The sequence below is a fragment of the Netta rufina genome (assembly GCF_964035555.1).
Source record: "Netta rufina genome assembly, chromosome: 26".
Lineage (NCBI taxonomy): Eukaryota > Metazoa > Chordata > Aves > Anseriformes > Anatidae > Netta > Netta rufina.
In genome coordinates, this window is record NC_140150.1 from 186,797 (window position 1) to 207,570 (window position 20,774).

A 20,774-nucleotide genomic window follows, 5' to 3' on the forward strand; every position below is an offset into this window, starting at 1 on the left:
GCAGGAGGCTGAAATTTGTTCACTTGCTGCTGTCCTACTTTGGCTGTGTGAGAACGCAGCCCGTGCCGGCGTGCCTGCAGGCGGTAGGGCTGCCGGGGATTTCGGTGCGAAAGGGCTGGGCTCCGGCTGGAGGCTGCAGGCAGGAGCCCCCAGGGCAGCGCTGCCGAGCCGTGTGCCCGGGCGGGCGGCAGGGGCGGACGGGCCCCGCGCCGGGCCCCGAGGCGAGGGTTCCGCTGCAGGCGGGGCTGTTCCCCGGCACCGGGCCTGCCCCCGGTAGCGCCGCGTTCCCCTGAGGCCCCGCAGCTCCGTGCCCCGCGCTGCAGCGGGACCGAGGCCGGGACCGAGGCCGGGACCGGCCCCCGCCCGGCCCCGCCCCCTTCGCTCGGAAGGAGGGGGGGGCGGGGCCCGCCGGGCGCTCGCCTGCGCAGAAGCCGCCGCGAGGGGCTGCGCCGTTGGCCTGGTGCCCGGCGCGCATGCGCACCATGCGACCGCTGGGGCCGCTGCGGGCGCAGGCGCGGCTCCGCCCCGCGTTCTCGCGAGAGGCCGGGATTTGTTCCTACGTGCTGGGCCGTGCTGCTCATGGCGGCGCTGGAGCGGGGGCGCTGAGCTGGGGGGGTGAGTGCGGCGGGCGGCGGCTCCCGGCGCGGCGGAGACGGCGCTGGCGCGAGCGAGGGGGGACCGGGGGCCTCCGGGGGGCGGCGAGCGAGGCGGGAGGCGCCTCCGGCCTCGCGCCCCGCCTGCTGCCGCGGGCCCGGCGGGGGGAGGCTGCCCCGCGCCGCTCGTCGGCCGCGCCGAGCGGGGAGAGCGCGGGGCGGGGACGGGCCGCCCGCTGGGCCGCGGCCCGCGGCGACGGGGGGCCGGGGGCCGCCGGGCCTTGGCGGCGCGCGCACTACGTTTCCCGGCGTCCCGCGGGCGGAGGCCCCGCCGCGGGGGCCCCGGGGGGCCGGAGTCCCGCCCGGCCGCGGGGGCGGGGCGGCGACGGCGGCTCCGGAACTCGCTTTCCCGGCGTGCCGCGCGGCGTGCCGCGCCGCGGGGGCTGCTGGGGGCTGCAGGGCGACAGGCGCCGGCTCGGCCGGGGCGCCGCGGGGGGGAGACTACGGGTCCCGGCAGGCCCCGGGCGAGGCCTCGGCGCTGGGCCTCCTGGGGGGAGGGGCGGCCGCGAGGAGGGGGGGGCGATGGCGGTGGCCGGCAGCTCCCGGCGTGCCCCGCGCGCGGCCCCGCCCGCCGCAGAGCCGGGCCCCGGCCCTGTCCCTTTGTGTGCGGGGAGCGGCCGCCATCGCCCCCTTTGTGTGCGGGGAGGGCGGCCCCGGCCCCGGCCCCTCCCAGCGCTGCGGCCGAGCCCGGCGCGGCCCCTCGGCAGCCCCCGCGACGATGTGCTGCCCGCTGCCCCCGCCCGGCGCGCCGCTGCTCGGGGCTCCTGGCGCCGCCCCTCGGCGGAGCTCGCGGCCTCCATCTTGGTGCGCGCCTCCTGCGGCTGGCGGCGCCCCGAGGCCGGCGGTGCGGGGCGGGCTCGGTGCTGCTCGGCGGGGTTAAAGCGGGCGTGGGGCCCTTCCCCGAGCTCTGCTTTTGATACTTTTTTTTATTTTTTTTTTCTTTTCAATCGATGATACCAAAAGCATTAAATTGGCGTTGGATTTTTTTCGCTGTAGCTCTTTTTTTTTTTTTTTTTTTTTTTTTAAGTAGATGTGTTCAGTAATCTAGTAAATACCAGGTAGCCGATACCGCTGCTGTCGTATTTTGGTTGGAGTGTTCAAGAGATGATACTCGGTACTTCCATCTGATAACCGCCTCAGATGTGCAATGGCGTTACCTCCCAGTGTCATCAAGCAGCTGAGCTGTGAATTCATAATAAAAATGCAAAGTTTTATCTCTGTTAAATTTAATCATACATAAGAGGGGATTACATCTAGAAGCCCTTGCATTAATTCTGTGAAATACGTGTTCTCACAGATACATACCTGTCTGTGTGAAGAAAATGAGAATCAAAGCGTCTAATCTGGCAGTCTTTACTGCTAGGCTGTATAGATTTCAAGGTATGAACAACTGCGTGTGACTTACTGTCATCTAGCAAAATCCACATCAGAAAGACTCCAAGAACAGGACTAATCCAGCTCTGTCTCTTCGTTGCCTTTGCACTAATTTGTTCAGCTGTAAATACAGAAATGCACTGTCCGCTGTGACCCAGGGGCTGGGCAGTTGCTCAGGGTGTTTACCATTTGGAGGAGTATTTATAGTAGCTGAATTAGAAAGTAAAAAACTTGAGCAGATGCACACACCCATTTTCCATTTTTTTCTTGACTTTAGCTTGCTTCATTCTTCTGCCCTTTTTTTTTCCTTTTTTTTTTTTTTTTTTTTTTTGGAATGATTAAACATAGTGAATGTAGTAAATGAGTCAAACCTGCTTTTAAGGGAAAATCTTAATCTTTATGCCATTACCTGGCAACATTTGTTTTAGTCATCTTTGGGCAGACAGGTGTTTTGATTGTTCTCTGAAAACATAATACATTCCATGCCCCAGAAGTGTGAAATGTAGTTTGATCTAACTAGTAGCTCTTGTAGAGCTCTAACAATATTAGTCTAACTAAGTGAGAGAGAAGTGTTTTAATAATAAGATGATACGTTTCTCTGCAGTTCCCATGGTGTGGTGTGTGCCTGCTTCGTTTCTGTTGAACTTGGGGGAATGTTTGTTTTATCGTGAAAGAGATAGTGATAAAGGTTGTTTGAATCTTGTAAAGAGGTGTGTGAAAAACCTAGCAATTCTATTATTTTTGTATTAGCTGTAAATCTTCTTATTTCACTTTATTAATATAGTTTAGTCCTTCACTGCAAACCTTTTACGCCACATACTTCTTTGTACCTGCAGTTGGATTTCTGCCCTAGTTCAGTTTCACATTTAGTCTCTTGTGTATGTGTGGTGTGACAAGAAAGCTTAATGCAGACCAAAGTAGTTCTGATTGATGGCTAAAGGAAGATGTTTTATATGGAGGGGAGATAGCTGAAATATAAATTTCTGTGAAAACCAGCTGGTGAATTTGCATGCGTCCTTTGTATGCTTTTGAAGGTTCAGAGTGTTTATCTGGAGTGGCTGACTGCAGTCAGCATTCACTGTGCTAAGTGTTAAAATGTCTTTGTGTTCATTTAAATTCATGGTTTTTGTTTTTTAAGTGGACTGTTCCAGCTTCACAGTTCACTAAAGGAAATTCAAAGCTCATTGTAAAATGAAAAATTGTGTTTCTAACTACAGTGGGGAAATAGGCTTTGTCCATATTTTTATTCATTCATTGCGGAGCTTGTGGAATGACTTCAGGAAGAGTTATATGCTCAGGGGATTCGTGCTTTTAGATTGCTTTGTAACATGCTAATTTATCCATAGATTCACAGCTATGTTGCTTCTTAACAGGATTTATGTGCAAAAATCTCCACTCCCCCTGTTTTCTTATTTATTTACTAAGTAAGTAACAAACTCAAAATAAAGCTTGATTTTTTTTAAATATTATTTTAAAAGTAGTTGTCTTCATAAGCTTTCTATTTCATGTGGTAGGTGGCAGTCTGTCTAAGCTGCTTTCCCGTGAAAACACAAAGTGGTACCACAGAACACTAGGAGATAAGTGTTAATCTAGTTGCTGTTGGGGAGAGGCTTCTGTGTTATGTTATCTGTACAAATATTTTCTATATTTCATCAACGGTTTGTAAACAGGGGTTTAAGAAGGCCAGAGATTGACTCTGTGGTTATTTTACAAGCTGTGCTGGCATGCATATGGTCTGTGTAGAATAGGAATATAGCATCTGTAGGAATAATTCAGAAGCTTGTTTATTTTCATACAAAGCTAAAGGTGCTTTAAGGGTTTTGCTGGTCTTTGACTTACCTTTCAGAACAAAAATCATCAGGAAATCCTAGTTCATCTCCTCTTTGTATCATGTGGCTATTTTGAAAGTGTGTGCAAGTTCTTGTTGATTAATTATGGGGCTGTACCCATATAAAGCTATTGGTAGCAATAATAGGACTACATCGTGTATTAAATGATGCTGATATTCATCAAAAAGAAAAAAGGTTGCTGTTTTAGTTGTACAAACTGGGGCCTTTCCTGGAATGTGTAACTGCATCTGAAGAGTTTAAAATTAGAAATAGCATATCACTGGCTGGAGGTAGAGTTTCTTGGGAAACCAAAATTGAAAATGGGAACGCCAAATACATCTGTAAGACGGCTTTTCCTAGTGTGGATCAAACCTGTAGCATTAAGGTAGAGGATATGTGCCTATTCATAGGAACAGCTAGGGCTGTATAGTTTCTGTTAAAGTTATTCTTAGTGTGTGTCTTTTTTCTCTTTCCAGTATGAAGTGGAACAGAACAGAATTTACCACCTGAAACTGCTGCTTCAAGTTCAGATCAGGAAAAGAATATACCACATCGTAACAACAACTCAAGACCAAAGAAGAGGAAACTTACACTGAAGATACAAGGCTTGATCTGAAACCAGAAGTTTGTGCCTACTCAACAGCTTCAAAAAAGCACGTCCCAACGCTGCTAGTAGTCTTTGTTTTCTCCAGTGCTGTGTTGAAACTGCCCAGGGCAGCAGCACTTGTATTCTTTATTAGCTTGATAGATCACTTTCTCTTGCGTGCTCTCTCTCTCTGTCAAATAGCAGTCTTCATCCTTTGAAACTTCGTGCTGAAACAGAAGAATCAGCTAATACTACTGAAAGTGCAATATTTGAATATCACTGCGAGGTTGGTGCATGTGCTATTTAAAGAGTTACATTCTTTCAAACTTAATTGGAAACAGGTTATTAGCAGAAGGCTATTTTTTGTTGTTTGTTTTTTTTTGTTTTTTTTTTTTTAACAGTTCTGTCACAATGTTGATTTGGTTGTAGTATGATGAATTAATATTACTCGTGTTATAGTTCTATTTAACAGTACTTGTTTTATAACCTTAGCTGGTTATTAATGTTTCTCTATTCTAGTAAAAGTGGTGTGATTTCAATCTCTTTTTTTCCCAAAACTACTGGTTTCCTCAGTTTGTGTAATCTCTGTTTAGCTTCCTTTCCATCTTACTGCACAGTTTTTTTCTCTTCTTCTAAGTACTTGTATTGCTGAACTATATTCATAGCTCTTACTCTTGTTAATTGACTAATGAGCTGTGTTAAAAATGGGAGTGAGCTGTTGTGAGTGAACAGCACAGCCAGGTGGTTGTGGTCCAGTATATAACCATTATATTTCAAGTCTGAACAAGTCTTGTTTGTACGTTAATACCTATCTTGTAGGCTATTCCTAGAAGTTTCTTAACAATTTTTGTGACAGTACTCCTGGTAGATGTTTCTTAGAGAACAGTTTTGTGACAATAATTCTATCTGTTTTTATGTTTTTATTCACTTACCAGAATTGGTGCGTGTAGGTTTTTTGTTGCTATTTTGTGCTCTGTTACAGCATTGAACAGTTGTGGCAATATGACAAGCGTCTGGAAAGACTGCTGATACGTTATGCCATGCCTTGCCCTCTGCAGCAAATCTTAGTGCCACCCTGAGGAGTATCTCTCTCCTTGAACTTAAGTTGTCAGGCTTTAGTTGATCGAAGACCCACTATGTTGCTTTGTGCTAAAATGATAAATTCTCCTTTAAACCCAGGGTGTTCAGATGGCATCGTGCAATGATGATCTTTGAGCAAGAGATAATAGTATTGTTCTAACACTAAGCTATGCTATTCTGAACTTGTTTCTTAGGTAGATTTTTGTTATTTCCTGTAACTGATGTACCTTTAGTCGTAACCTATTACTTAATTTCTTTGCCATTGTAGCAGGGGATGTTTGTGTACTCAGCCAGCACTGGAGGTGTGAAAAGACCATTTTATCCATGACTGACAAAAAGCATTTGTCACACTGATTTGAGCTTTCATAATAGGCAAGACCATTAACCCATTCTTTTGTGAAAAGGTTTAATAATACATCTTGTTCCCTTCCCACAGCCATTTTGCAGTACTAATTTAATTTGGAAAAGTATTTCAAACTCTAGGGTGGCTTAAAATGAAACGCATCAGCTGTTGTCTTCCACAGGGGCATCTTCCTTTTTAATCGGATGTCCTAGGGGTTGCCTTATTCAAAAGATGAGGGTTCATATGTAATGCTGGCAGGGAGTAATGTGCAGCTCTTAGCAGCTTGGTATAGTGTTCTTTTAAATTAGATATTATGAGAAAATGTGTCCTCTAAACATGATCTACTGCATGAAAAAGGTGCAGTTCCTGTGGTCTTTGTCCATTAAACAATTTAGTCTGGACATAAGGGAAATACTTCTTTGCTGGGAGCAAATAACAACATTGACACAAGGTTACCCAGAAAGATGGTGGAACCTAGGTCACTGGAGGTTTTCAAGACTGAGCTAGACAACAGGCTGGCTGCCCTCATTTCTCGTTGGCATGAGGCCTTTGGGGAGGAAGGTAGACTGGAGTTTCCAATGGTTCTCTACGGGGGTCATGTCTTTGATTCAATGTATTTTCAGATACGTTGGTATTTTACACCTAATTGAGCATATAATAGTATTTATGCCCGTTACCACAGTTTCAGGATACCCCCCAAACCTTGACTTCTCATAATTGTAGAATAGGAATGCAGTATTGATTAAAATTGATTGGGTAACTGCTTGGCTGTTACACTGTAGCTTATCACACCACTCTTAACAGACAGTACTGCATTTTTTTGTCTTGTTCTACAATACCTTATGTAACACAGTGCATTACTGAACTCCCAAACAGTATGAGTGCTGGGGCAATAAAATCCATTGGTAATTTGCTTGCGAAGCAGCTGTTCATGTAGCAGGTACATATTTTCTTTGATATTTGTAAACTGCCAGGTTGTACTGTTGCCTTGCGCTGGTGCTGTGGTTCTACGCTGCAATAGAATACCCTCATTCCCTTGAGGTTTTGACAGTTATGAAGTATCTCTTTTTCTTTTGGAAGCTTTATAGACATTTTCACGTCAGAATGACACTCCTGCAAAACAAAATGAGTGAAAATACCTCTTAGGTTTTGGTATAACATCATTTTCAAGTGGAACTTTAAATAACATGTAAACAGTAGTATGAAAGTGGAAATGTTCCAGGAAAAATAAAACCGCATGGGTTATTCTTAATAGTTTTACCATTAGATTATTACCAGTAGTTTTTTAGAACCATGTGGGAACCATGGTTGAAAGCTGACTTCTGCTGAGAAGTTGCTGTGTACAGTGGCATGAGGACTGGTATTTTCCTTTTTCTTTTGGAAGAACAGGTGTTTTAGGTGTTTTCAGGCTTGTCTGATATGAAATGGTGAATGTAGGAGTGCTTTCTCTGAGATGTACTTAGGAAAGTCATAAGCTTGTTTTGGTCTAAGCAGGCTTTATTTCAGTGTTTTATTTCTGGCTATGTTCTGTTGCCTGTCTGAATTTAAGAATTGCTGTTTTACAAGAGCTAGACAGTTTTGGAATTCTTACTGTATTTTAAAAATGGTTAGAGTTTGCCTGTTACAGTAAATTCCACAAGCTGTTGTGTGTCTTATTCTGTTATGCGTTTATGGAGAGACTTAAGTAGCATGCTTTTTTGTTTGTTTTGTTTTGTTTTTTTTGTTCTTGCTATGTTTTCTTTTGTACAGATGAGCTTTGATCCAAACCTTCTCCACAACAATGGACACAACGGGTACCCCAATGGTACTTCGGCAGCACTGCGTGAGACTGGGGTTATAGAAAAACTGCTGACCTCTTACGGATTCATTCAGTGTTCAGAACGGCAAGCTAGACTGTTCTTCCACTGTTCACAATATAATGGCAACTTACAGGAGCTCAAAGTAGGAGGTAATTAGGCAGCTTTTTGACCAAGTGAAGACCAGTCTTTACTTGTGGTAGAAAACCTTTTTATCTTGTGGCATTAACAGATGTGTTCTGTTGCTCCTGATGGGCTAAAAAGATGATTGAATTAATCTCACACTCCTGGTGAAAGATCTTTACTACAGCTTGTATTAATACAAATGTGGCTGTTCTGGAAAAAGGTGCAGTGTTAAGTCAAAGTTACACGACTAAGAAACAAGTGCTTAGACTGTGTAAGACTGTGCCTCACTACTTTTTTAATAATTCATTTTAAGATTGCTGACCATTTTGCAGAACGGGGAGGTTGCCACTGATCTATGTGGCAATTAAGGTTATAAACTGTTCAATAACAATGTTACGTAGTCTGAACTCCTTCAGTGTGAGGTCTGTTATATGGTGAGCAGGAGGGAAGGGGAGAGGAAGTATTGCTGGGCAAGCCTTTACAGTGGAATGGTTCTTCAGCAAAAGGAGGGAATAAGCAGAGAAGTTCTGCAAACAGCATATCCTTCCTAGGTAACAAAAGTACCTGAGTTTTATTTTGTTGTGTTGAGGTACAAGCAGTGAATTATCAGATGTAACCATTAGGGATTAAAAAAATGTATATAATGCCATTACTGTGTTTGATTATTTTGTAGACGATGTTGAATTTGAGGTGTCTTCTGATCGCCGAACTGGAAAACCCATTGCTGTTAAATTGGTGAAGATCAAACCAGAAATATTACCTGAAGAGCGAATAAATGGACAAGTTAGTGCCTGTGATAAATGTCTATTTTCAATTCACACAATTTCCATCCTTTACTTCAGGAATGACAGATTCATTTAGTGTGCACATTAACTGCATACAGTATTCAGTTATAGCGAAATCTATTTTTGTTACTCTGTTAGAAATTCAGAGGTTTGGCATGACCTGTTGCTTTGCTCCAAACAGTTCTTCAAGTCAACAGGTGTTCTATAAGGTTGAAACGTTACAGCAAGGCATTCCCTGTTGAGTTAAAACTAGAACTGCATCCTTGAATGTATAATAGAGGCTACTGAGATTCATTCTGTTTTCAACAATGCTGCTCCTGAAATGACTAGCAATGGATTTTTTTTTTTTTTGACTGGTAGGTTGTGTGTGCTGTTCCTCACAATTTAGAGAGTAAATCTCCAGCTGCCCCGGGTCAGAGTCCAACAGGGAGTGTATGCTACGAACGTAATGGGGTAAAGCTTATGTATTTTATTTGAACTCTTGACTGATCCGTCACTATGGTCTATGAGCAAAAAATCTGACGCAATGGAGACAATTGATAGTCCTAAGAACTGTAGTTATTAGAAGGGGGAAAAAAATAAAAAGCATACTTTGGTAATTGCTACAAGCAAATACATTAATTGTACAGCTTGCTTGCCCACCTGTATCTATGGAGAATTTAATATGGAACCAAATAGTTCAGTTGTTCTTCAGTTTTAAAACTGAACAAAGCTTGATTACGTAACATTCGTGTATTCTTAGTTTGAACTTTGAAAGTGTAGAAATCAACATTTAAAGTTAGCCATGTACATACCTTTCAATTTAACTTGGTTGTTATGGACTTAGGAAAACAACACTGGAAGAAAGTATGTTTTTGCATGCAGTGTTTGATCATTTTCAATTTTCTTAGTAAATTAATTTCTTTAATAGCAGTTACTGTCACTGAAAAGTGTTAATAATTCTTCAGATAGACTATTTTGCAAGTAGAGTAATATTAGTCAACGTTAATTTACAGGAAGTGTTTTACCTGACTTACACCCCAGAGGATGTTGAAGGAAATATTCAGCTGGAAACAGGAGATAAAATAAACTTTGTAATTGATACAAATAAACAGTAAGTTGGTATTACAATTCTGATCTCATACTTCTCTTTTAGTAGTCAGGCAGCTTCATGCCTGTTCTAAGAGCTGAAATGTCATTATGAAATAAGATTTTATTTTTTCTCCAGTTTAAGTGTTTCAGGTTTATTATGTTTACTTCTTCCCTCTAGTACTGGTGCTGTAAGTGCTCGTAACATTATGCTATTAAAAAAGAAACAAGCCCGCTGTCAAGGAGTAGTCTGTGCCATGAAAGTAAGTGATGCTTTAGCTTCAAAATATTACTTGAAGATTAAATGCTTCTCTGAAAAGTGGTAGTCTAAGTAAATTCAGTGCATTAAGTGTTATTAAGAGTTTGGAGGTGTGAAGGTCAACTGGGTGAAATGGTTTAAATATCTAATCTTTGATACTAATAACCTCCTTGAAAACAAAGGAACTCCTGTTTGTTTCCCTTAATATATTTGTTGTGGTAGTCTAAGGTGTATGCACTAATGAGATTGCTGTACTGGGATGGCATAATCTTGTATTGTGTTTGCTAGAACTTGTAAGATGGTATATTGATTTGGCAATTTATTAAACACTTTGTTCTGTTCTTAGGAAGCCTTTGGATTTATTGAGAGGGGTGATGTCGTGAAGGAGATATTCTTTCACTATAGTGAATTTAAAGGTGACCTAGAAGCCTTACAGCCTGGTGATGATGTGGAGTTTACAATCAAAGACAGAAATGTAAGACGAAATCCAGTAAAAACTGAAGATGAGATCCTAGGGTGCAACTGGACATCTCTCTGTTTTTTCAAATTTGCTTGTAAAAAGAAGGGGGAGGGGAGGAAGTTCATAGGAAAATAATCTGTTGCCTTACCACTTCAATATGGATATTTAACTGGCTTTGTACTTTCAGGGTAAAGAAGTTGCAACAGATGTAAGACTGCTGCCACAAGGAACTGTTATTTTTGAAGATATCAGCATTGAACACTTTGAAGGAACTGTAACCAAAGTAATTCCAAAAGTACCCAGCAAAAATCAGGTGCATTTCAGTATCTAAGTTTGTGAAATAATGTATTGGATTTCAAGCAGAGAAAGCTCCCCTTTTTCTGTAACAGTCTACTATGTGAGCATCATGTCAGAGTAGAAGACTGCTTAACTTGTAAAAACCATTGACAGCAGTCACAGTAAGAAATTTTTCTAAAGTTTGTAAGGACCAGGGATTAGGGTAATAAATGATAGTGTACCTTGTGCAATGTGTGTTGTCTTTTAATCTTTCAAATACTTCCAACTGAAAAATAGGGACTTTTTTTTTTTTTTTCCCCTAAGGCTGTATGTTAAAGGCAAAAGCATAGTGAAAAGGGAAGAAAATGTGTTTTATGGATTCCTGTGATCAGTTAATGAAGTGTTTTTTTTGTTTTTTTTTTGACAGAGATGACTTGACCTTTAATGTTTGGCTTTTAGGGAAGGGTGTACATGAAACCACTTATCTTAAGTGTTTAGGCCAGTTCTGGGTTTTGTTTTGTGTTTGGTGGATTTTTTTTTTGTGCATGTGTGTGTGGAGCAGGTGTTCTTGAACACTTAACAGGAAAGCCTGAACTTAATTCTCAAAATAGATTCTTTATTTATTTGGCAATACTTGTTTAGTACTTAAAAAAAACAACCAACCAACCAAACAAAAAAACTTGTATTTTGGTGTGCGCAGTAAAATTGCAAATTAGAAATGCTATAAATGAAGCCTTGTGGATAGAATCAAGCAGGCATTTGGTGTTGTCCAGTACACCTGTTAGTAGTAGTGTTTCTGCAAACTATTCTGTTTGCAGTGAAGCTGAAGTCTGTGGAACTGCTGATTTAATAGGTAAGAGAGAAACTAAATTAAATTCTAGTAATGCCACTGTAATCTTAGGAGCAGTCACTCAGATGTGATGCCTTCCAACCTCAAACGTGGGAATGAAACTGTGCTGCTTAATAAGCGTTTTCCCAAGTGCTTATATAAAGTTTTGAATGCTGAGCTTCGTAGGTGAACTAAACTTTTGTGTTACGTTTTTCTGTCCACTAGAATGATCCGTTACCTGGCCGCATCAAAGTTGACTTTGTGATTCCTAAAGAACTTCCATTTGGAGACAAAGATACAAAATCCAAGGTGACTTTGCTGGAAAGTGACCACGTTCGATTCAATATTTCAACAGACAGGCGTGACAAACTGGAACGAGCCACCAATATAGAGGTTCTCCCAAATACTTTCCAGTTTACTAATGAAACTAGGGAAATGGCAAGTATCTATTTTTAAGTCTTTATTTCTTGAGGGGAAGGAATGAAGGTGAAAACTGGGGTAGTTGTCTCAATAACATAATGTGAAAATCACTAATGTCTTTTCTTTCATTGCCTTTTCTGAAGTCAGATACTCTTCCGAGACTGTGCTTAAATAGTAGAAAATCCAGAATTAATTCTGTACACTTCTCCTTTATGAAAATAAAAAGTTAACTACTCAGTAAATGAAATTATATAAGAAAAGTAAAGGTTAATTGGCCTTCTTGGAGTGGATTGCTAGCTGGTTATAGCAGACACATCAGTAACACAGTCTTGAACAATTAAAAGCTTTAATGGTCTTGAGTCTAAGTAGGTAATTCCAGTTCCTTAGGAAAACTGGAAGAACTTGAGAATTCTCTGGTACAGGCAGTGAAAAGTCTTAAGAATCGGGGGAGATAATGTGTTCGGCTTCTGAATTTTGGTCTTACTGTTCTTTGTACAATCTCTGCCTGAGATTCAAACAGAAGGATGCTAAAGAGCTAAGTTCTGTCATATGCAGAGCAGCTCTTGATGGGTGAAGGTGACTGAGATAGATGTGCAGGTCAGTATTAAAGAATATCTCATTCCTGTAAAAAGTGCTGGACAAAACTAACCTGTGTATGGGTAGCAGTAATATCAGGTTCTTTGACTGTAGTCCTTGTTATTGGCTTAAACTCATCTTTTCTGCTTCACTTTCTACTTCATATGAATAAGAGAGTGAGCTGAGGAATCTAGGTAAGTGGGGTTTGCTTGAATTTCAGGCTGGCTGTAACCATGAGCACTACAGTTCACAGAGAAGTGCATATATTAAGAAGCGTTTTTGTAGGATTGGAGCTTTACGTTCAGATTATTATGTACTCCACAGTTTTATCTTATTACAGACAAATGTTATGTATGTGTAGCAAAACTAATTGTCCCTCTGGTTATTTTCAGGGTGTGATCGCAGCGATGAGAGATGGCTTTGGCTTCATTAAATGTGTTGACAGGGATGCTCGTATGTTCTTTCACTTCAGTGAAATTATGGATGGAAACCAACTCCATATTTCTGATGAAGTAGAGTTTACTGTGGTTCCTGTGAGTGGTACAATTTCTTTGAAAACTAAGATTTCACAAAAGCATTAACATGCAGCCTGTCTAAGATCTTATTGATCTTGTTTTTCAGGATATGCTGTCTGCCCAAAGAAATCATGCTATTAGGATTAAAAAACTTCCGAAGGGCACGGTTTCTTTCCACACCCAATCAGATCACCGTTTTGTGGGCACTATAGACAAAGAAGCCACTCCAGCTAAAGCCACTAGCCCTAATAAAGGCAAAGAGAAGGTAGTATGCAAGAAGCAGCTGTGCTGTGTTTCTGGCTTTGCAGACTAAGGCTGCTGCTTTTAAATCTGTAACTGAACATTCTGAAGCACTGGTTATCATACATAAATATGGACTGCATTGAATTGCTAATGACAGCACTCAATGAAAACCAATTTCTGTGAAATGAGATACTAAGAGCACGGTTAATGATGATGCAGTTGAGGGTAATTTACAAGAACTTGATGAGAAGATCCTCTTTCTACCTCATACTGCAGAAGATGCTAGAAATGGTTGAAATTAAAGTTCTAGGGTTGGAGAAGTGCCTCTTCTATTTGTTCTGCTGCTTTAAACTATGATAGAATAATTAAACTTTCCATAAATACTTCACAGGAATAGTATCTTTAGAGAATAAAAAAAAAAAAAGTAAATTCTGGCTCTTACTAGACAGGGTTATGTCATTTGAAGCCTGTGTTTTTTGATCTTATTCAGAGTTCATTGTTCTGCATTTCTTACCAGTTGCTGCAATACAAATGCGAAGAGCAGTGCTTAAATTATATGTAGTAAGCTTGTTTGATAATAAATAAGACGCTAATTGCTGAATCTTGATATCTTGTCTTTAGGAAGCCGAGGATGGAATAATTGTTTATGATGACTGTGGAGTAAAACTGACCATTCCTTACCAGGCCAAGGATGTGGAAGGATCTGCTAATCCACAGATTGGAGATAAGGCAATATAATTAAGTATACCATTGGGGAATACTTTTTCGTGCACTTCAAGATGAGAGCTTCTCTTTGCCTTGTTACTGAATTTGTTGCCTTCCTTAAATGAAGGACAAGGCACCTGAGGAGTCAACTTTTTCTTTTATTCTGGCCTGGGTTTGAGTGGCTTAATCTTCTCTATGGCTAAGAAAGTATATTCTAAAACCTGGTGACACATATATAAAAATACTGTCTTGCTATGTAAATTATACATTTTATAAGTAAAAAAATTCTTAGCCTTGCTTATAAAGACACTGACTCCACTTGTGAATAATCAAGAGGAGGTTAGCATAAAGACAATGAGATGGATGTTGAAAAAGCAGGATGTTTCCTTAGCAGCAAAATGGCCAGGGAAATAGTGACTGGGGAAAAAGCTGATAGATCTGGAAGAGCAGCCTGAAAACTTAATGTTCAGGAGCCATGCAGGAGTACTGCAGAAAGGCAATGATTACTGCTTTTAAAATTATAAAAGGAGTGAGCCAAACTACGTACATGCTCACTGTGGGTCACTGATGATGTGTGGTGCAAAGAGGCAAACCACATAAAGGTAAGAAACTTTATATGTAGTGGTCAAAAGAAGCAGAGTAGTAGAGGCTGGATCACTTTTCTAGGTGTTACACTGACTCTGCCCTTCTCTGGAATGTAATAAATGTCAGTGACTGACAGATGTTTCTGGGAGAATAGTGGCTAGGAGATGGCTTTCCTGCAGAACCTAGATGTTGATTCCAGCTACACAGCCTTGAAATGAGTTGTCTGGGTTGTAGGGTATTTTTATTGCTTTTGTTGTTGATGAGTTTTGTCTGTAGTATTGATATGTACCTCTTAAACAGGTTGAGTTCAGCGTTTGTGAAGTGAAGAGAACTGGTCTGCAAACAGCTGTTTCTGTCAGAATGCTTGGACGCAATTATAGTTCCAAGAGGCTTTTGGGATATGTGGCAGCCCTGAAAGATAACTTTGGATTTATTGAAACAGCTAATCATGATAAGGAGATCTTCTTCCACTACAGGTGAATGACGATCCTTTTTGTACAAATGACTGTTTAACTCTTGGACCTCACGTGGTTATATGCTTAGATTTCTCAAGTTCCATTGATTATCTCTGCTGGACTGGTTCAGGCTTTTCTGTTAGTCAATGTTCTTTGTGATCTAGGCCTCTGAATACCAGGCCAAGAAATACAGTTACTGAATAGTGTATTTGAAGTTTCACTTTCTTGAATGAGTATTTCTTGAAAATGTGAGATGCTGAGTCAATTAAAAGGATTCTAATCAACCTATGTAAATGTTGGATGAGCATCGCTGTTGTCACGTAACTAAAGGAAAATTGCATATAATTTTATTCCTGTAGTGAGTACTGTGGTGATATTGATAGCCTGGAACTTGGAGACACAGTTGAATACAGTTTGTCAAAAGGCAAAGGAAACAAAGTCAGTGCAGAAAAGGTGAACAAAACACATGCAGGTAAGACTCTACCTGGTAATTTCTGCTTAAAAGGCCCTTGAGATGTGCTGATAGTTAAAGTTTGCAATTCTATGAGGAGAAACCTAGTGGCAAAATTAGTAATTCTAGTTGTGCTGTTCCTCAAAGAAAAATTGCAGGTGTGGGTATTAAGGATTTTGGGGTGCAAAATGCATGCTTAACCAACATTGACGGATCAAAGGGAGCTGGGAGTGCAATGGTAGGAGAAGTAAAATCCTTCAGCGTGCTTTTTCAGGTTCTATGGTCTGTAGTTTCATGAGAAGCTAATACCCTTCAATTTCTGCTCTTGAACTGTCTGCGTGGACTTGATTACAAAAGCTATCGCTACATATTGCTGAATTAGAGCTGTTCTGGTTTTACTGGGCGATCGTGTACTGTTGTAAGTTTGTTCTGGTGCAAACTATAGGCTTGTGGTCAATATGAATCAGTCACTTTTTATTTTTAAAAAGAAGTATACCTAGAATTTCCTGATTCTTGCACTGTCTGTTTCTTTTCAGTGAATGGTATCACTGAAGAAGCCGATCCAACCGTTTACTCTGGTAAAGTAATTCGTCCTTTGCGCAGTGTAGATCCCACACAAACTGAATACCAGGGCATGATTGAAGTCATGGAAGATGGTAAGACTTACTGCTTTTACCTGAGGCTTGCTTTAAGTATAGTAAACATAGTCCTTCAGCTAAGGTAAATTATAACTGTTTTCTTCCTGGATACACGTGAAACGTAGGAATTTAATAAATTACATGTAAAAGGAAGTGTTGAGGATTATATTCACACTACTAAGATGACAGTAAAAACACTATTTCTAATACCAGAAATAAGTTCTAAATGCCCTCAGGTAGGAAAAAAGACTCTTAATTATGTCATGTATGTTTTCTTCCTCAAGGTGAGATGAAAGGGGAGTTCTATCCATTTGGAATTGTTGGAATGGCAAACAAAGGTGACTGTCTGCAAAAGGGGGAGACAGTTAAGTTCCAGCTTTGTGTGCTTGGCCAAAATGGGCAGACAATGGCTGTCAACATCACACCATTCCGCAGGGCCACAGTGGAATGTGTGAAAGATCAGGTGAGTGAATACTGCTCTGAAGGCAAGATGCATGTGTTTGAGCTAGCATACAGTAGATGAAAACCTGCTTCAGCACTTGAACGCAGGAAGTTTGTTGTGCACAAATGGATTGCTTTATACTGTGTTCTAGGGACCTAGGCTTATAAAACCCAGTTACTGATTTGTGCAGGGTGTAACATGGTTTCAGGAAAGGTGAACTAGTACATCAGCTGATGCTTCAGTGCTAGGGAGCAGCAGTTCTTACTGTGGCTGATTCTGAGGAGCTGCTCTGTCGTGTTCATTGAGATGTCTTAGAAACTGATCTGACTAGTTTGTGCTGAAGAAGGCATTAAAAAGTTGTTTTTGTTTTGTTTCTTAAAAAAAGCCTAATCTGCTTCTAGAAGAAGCTTGTTCACAGCATTAAGCAGTTGATGATTGTGGTCTACCTGAAATGTGAAGTTTGACCTTTGTCCTAGTTATTTGCATCTCAGAATAGTTAGAGAACTAAGTGTTGTGAATGCTGTCCATTTCTATAGTTATTCCGCAGCATTAACCTCTAGTTACTTATGGAGAGGCCAGATGGGTTTTGCTGGATATTGCTTTATCATAGAATATCATGAGATGGAAGGCATCCACATGGATCATCAAGTCCAACTCCTGGCTCTGTACAGGACCACCCAAAAAAAAAAAACCGAACTTTTTTTGTCTGTCACTGCTATAAAAAAAAAAAAAAAATGTTTCTATTACGTAGTTTTGAAGGTGGTGTCTTAGAAAAGAATATGCAGCAATGTATTTTGATTTTTTTTCTGTTTAATTCAAATGTCAGGACTTAGGCATTTTTCAGAACTTGCTTATAGGCTTTGGGGTTTAAATGTGCCTTTAGAAACTCCAGAAGTGTGGCTAGACTTCCAGAAGTAGAGTTCTGTTCAGTGTAGAAGTTGCATTTCCACTTCCATTAGGCTCCTTGGAGTCCTGTTTTTTTTTGTTGTTGTTTTTTTTTTTTTTTTTTTTTGTTTTGTTTTTTTTTTTCCCTATAAGTTGTTAAATTGTGCAATACTGTGTGTTGTTGCATCTGTTTGGATCAAGGGGAAAGACATAACCATATGATGTGTTGGTTTTCAGTTTGGTTTCATTAACTATGAAGTGGGTGACAGCAAAAAGCTCTTCTTCCATGTCAAAGAAGTTCAGGATGGTGTGGAACTACAGGCTGGGGATGAAGTGGAGTTCTCAGTAATCCTGAACCAGCGCACAGGGAAATGCAGTGCCTGTAACGTGTGGCGTGTCTGGTGAGGATTTAAAATCACTGTTTTAATCTAGCAGACTACCTGCATCAGTAGTAGAGTGTGCATGCTACGTGTAAACTGAGCTAGCTGTTCCTAGAACTGGAGCTCTGAATTTCAGCTGGCTTCAGTGGGAGCTTCTCATCTGAGAAATACCAGCGCTTGTAAGACATACAGTACTTTGCAGCATCAGAATTCAGCTTTACTTAATTGCAGATAGCTTGTTCTGCTTTTATTCTCTTTTTAAGAAGCTCCCCCATAGCAAGGATGGTCTTCTATGCAGAAATTAACGAATGATAAGAAAACAGATGGAATTCTGTATGAAGTTCCTGGACTATGGCAATTCATGCTTTATGCATAACACTTCCAGTTGTTCCCTAAGGAGCAGGTGTTTTTCAGTCTTTTTTGACTGGGAGGTAGGGGCATCATTTCTAGGGGAGATACGTGTTTGATTTTTTTTTTTTTTTTTGTGCTTTTGAACAACTTCTAAATCGTACCATCTTATTTTAAATGTGTATTTTGCTTAAGTCTGAGAAATCTTCCTGTTGCCATGGAAGTGATAATATTTAATTTTTCTTTCCAAAGTCTGTTCTCATTGTCTTCAGGGATAACTATATCCTGCTGCTGTGTGCTGGCAACTCACAAGCCTTTTATTGGTGTAGTGAAAGGCAACGGAAAAGTAGGGAATACTGTCATGCATGCATTAATAGTAACTACATCACCCTTACTGGAGAAATACCCCCTTTGAGAATGAGAATACTGTTTTGATCTACTGCTGTTGCAGTCTAGTGGTGTGTTAAAGTAATGGTTTTGAGGCAGACATCTGTGGTGTCATCCAGGTCTGCTTTCAAACAAGACAGATCATGGTAATGACTTAATATGGAAAGTGACTGAATTTAGTAGTTTACACCACCTCTGGGAATTCATCAGTACTCCATGTGGTTGACTTTGTTACAGTGAAGGCGCTAAGGCTGTTGCTGCTCCACGACCTGATAGACTTGTTAATCGTTTAAAGAACATTAATCTGGATGATGCCAATGCTCCTCGTCTAACAGTTCTTCGTCAGCCCAAGGGACCGGATAACTCAAAGGTAAGTGAAATATAAAGCTGCTGCTTGCAGGATAACTTCAGTTTACGTTTTAACTTGGATAGCATTGTCTTTGCTACTGGAAATCTAAACTGTTTGAAATGTGGTGTCCACTTCAATTCCATCACAAATGAGTCTCCTGCTGTTGAGATGAGCCTATTTTGGTCCGAAGTTGGGGACACTATACTCTCTGTTGATAATGTATGCTGTGGTTTCAGTAGAGCATGAGAAGTCTTGTCAACACTTGATTTACAGAAGGAATAAAGTGTCTGGAATCTATGAAGCTAGGACTTATGAGTGTTCTGGTTTTAATTTGTAAGGAGTAACCCACACAACCCTGTTTTGTTACTGTCTCTGTTTCTGAAGACAAATGTGGTGAATTAGAAATGTTCCAATGCTGTACATGGTTGGAACAAAACAAGTTTGCCTTACAGCGTGGTGCTGGACCTTAAAAAGCTTTTGTTTTTTCTTGCAGGGATTTGGTGCAGAGAGAAAGATCCGTCAAGCTGGTGTTATAGACTGATCAACAAAGCCAATACCTGAAGTACGACTGAGTGGTGGGGGCTGGTGAAGGGTACTGAATATCTCCCTATTCATCCCTTCCAAATTTTAAGAAGCTATTACACCAGTTTTAACACCTTCTCATGTTATGTTTAAAATAAATTTATGAAACCATTTTAAAATTATGCACAGTTGCATTCTGGAGAACTTAAGGTGGCGCCTTATAGTATCACATTTTAGAAGCTTGTTTTGAATGGTGCATTTAACGCAACTGGTAACTGCAAATCTACATTGCCTATGTGAGTAAACATTATAGACAGCTCTACTCTGGTAGACCTTATGGAATTCTGCACTACAGTTATCTATGCTTTCTTTGTTATTTTGGCCAAGATATTTTACTATGCCTTAGTACTCGATTGCATTGTATCTTTCCTTCCAAGTGGAAGTGGAAGGCTCACTTCTGCTCGCTCTGCTCAAACTATGAGGACCATGAGGGTGGAGTAAGTTCAACTTTACAGAAAATCTGTATGAGCATTCAGATAACTTAAGTTGATGGCCAGATGTTACCATGTTTTCATATTTCATTTAACTTGAGTTCTTTAGACAGCAAAGTTGTGTTAGAGCTCAGTGAAAGTCTCTTTCTGGGATAGACTTATTTTTGTAGTGTTCTGAAACACATGCAGTGCAGAATTTCATAAGGCTGAGGTGTGCCATCAGTGTGGTAATTTAAATATATTTAAAACAATGCACAAATTTGCTGCTGCTTAGAACACTGCAGCTTCTAAACCCAGTTTCTTTTACTGATTTAAATTTACAAAGAAAGAAGTTGTGCCTGAAGTGAATACTTTTTTTTTTCTTCTTTGCAGCCGGCACCCAGTGTACTGTAAAAGAATAAATACTTAGGCTTTCCATAGCTGTACTGAGACTTTCATCAAGGTGAAATAGTTGATGTCTGTGTGCTTCCCCCCGCCCCCCCGCCCCTTCCCCCGTTTTCCCAGTCACACGTTATCAAGCAAGAAAACTGAATGATTGGTCTAAGTATTACTTTACCAAAAAGATCAGGAGTTCCTTTCTTTGAATAGAGGGCAGTACTGTGTTGTTTTTTTTTTTTGTTTGTTTGTTTTTTCATGTTACCTCTATTCTCGATTTAGGGTTTTCTTCTCTGGGAGATGCATTATCTTTGTAAAACAAACATTGCTTTCTCCAATTTTTTTCTGTTAATGGCAAAGAATGGAAATAGAATAAAGTTTTACTGATTTTGAGACAAGCCCCCCCCGCCTCCGCCCTCTCTGTCCCGGCGCGGGCCGCGCCCTCGGGGCCGCCCGCCGGCCCCCGGGGTCACGTGGCGGGGCGGGGCGGGGTGCGGCGGGCGCTCTTCCGGCGCCGGCTGCTGACGACGCGGCGGGGCCGGA

The 20,774-nt window shown here is 41.2% G+C and overlaps 1 protein-coding gene across 6 annotated transcripts; it reads left to right on the forward strand.

Moving 5' to 3' along the window:
• Positions 1-534: 534 nt before the first annotated feature.
• Positions 535-20,629, forward strand: CSDE1 (cold shock domain containing E1). 6 transcript variants are annotated; one of them, XM_084301887.1, is made up of 21 exons: positions 535-615; positions 4,333-4,728; positions 7,615-7,813; positions 8,461-8,570; positions 8,933-9,025; positions 9,568-9,665; positions 9,822-9,903; positions 10,246-10,374; positions 10,547-10,672; positions 11,690-11,902; positions 12,853-12,993; positions 13,082-13,240; positions 13,840-13,947; positions 14,809-14,984; positions 15,323-15,435; positions 15,951-16,070; positions 16,337-16,515; positions 17,617-17,780; positions 18,732-18,864; positions 19,337-19,405; positions 20,229-20,629. In XM_084301887.1, the coding sequence occupies exons 3-20, from the start codon at positions 7,615-7,617 to the stop codon at positions 19,382-19,384; spliced, it is 2,391 nt and encodes a 796-aa protein (XP_084158013.1). In that variant the 5' UTR covers positions 535-615; positions 4,333-4,728; the 3' UTR covers positions 19,385-19,405; positions 20,229-20,629. The 6 variants fall into 6 exon arrangements, with proteins under 6 accessions (XP_084158013.1, XP_084158011.1, XP_084158012.1 ...); XM_084301885.1 differs by having other exon boundaries at positions 4,333-4,509; positions 4,644-4,728; positions 19,337-20,629; XM_084301886.1 differs by having other exon boundaries at positions 4,333-4,509; positions 4,647-4,728; positions 19,337-20,629.
• The last annotated feature ends 145 nt before the right edge of the window (positions 20,630-20,774 follow it).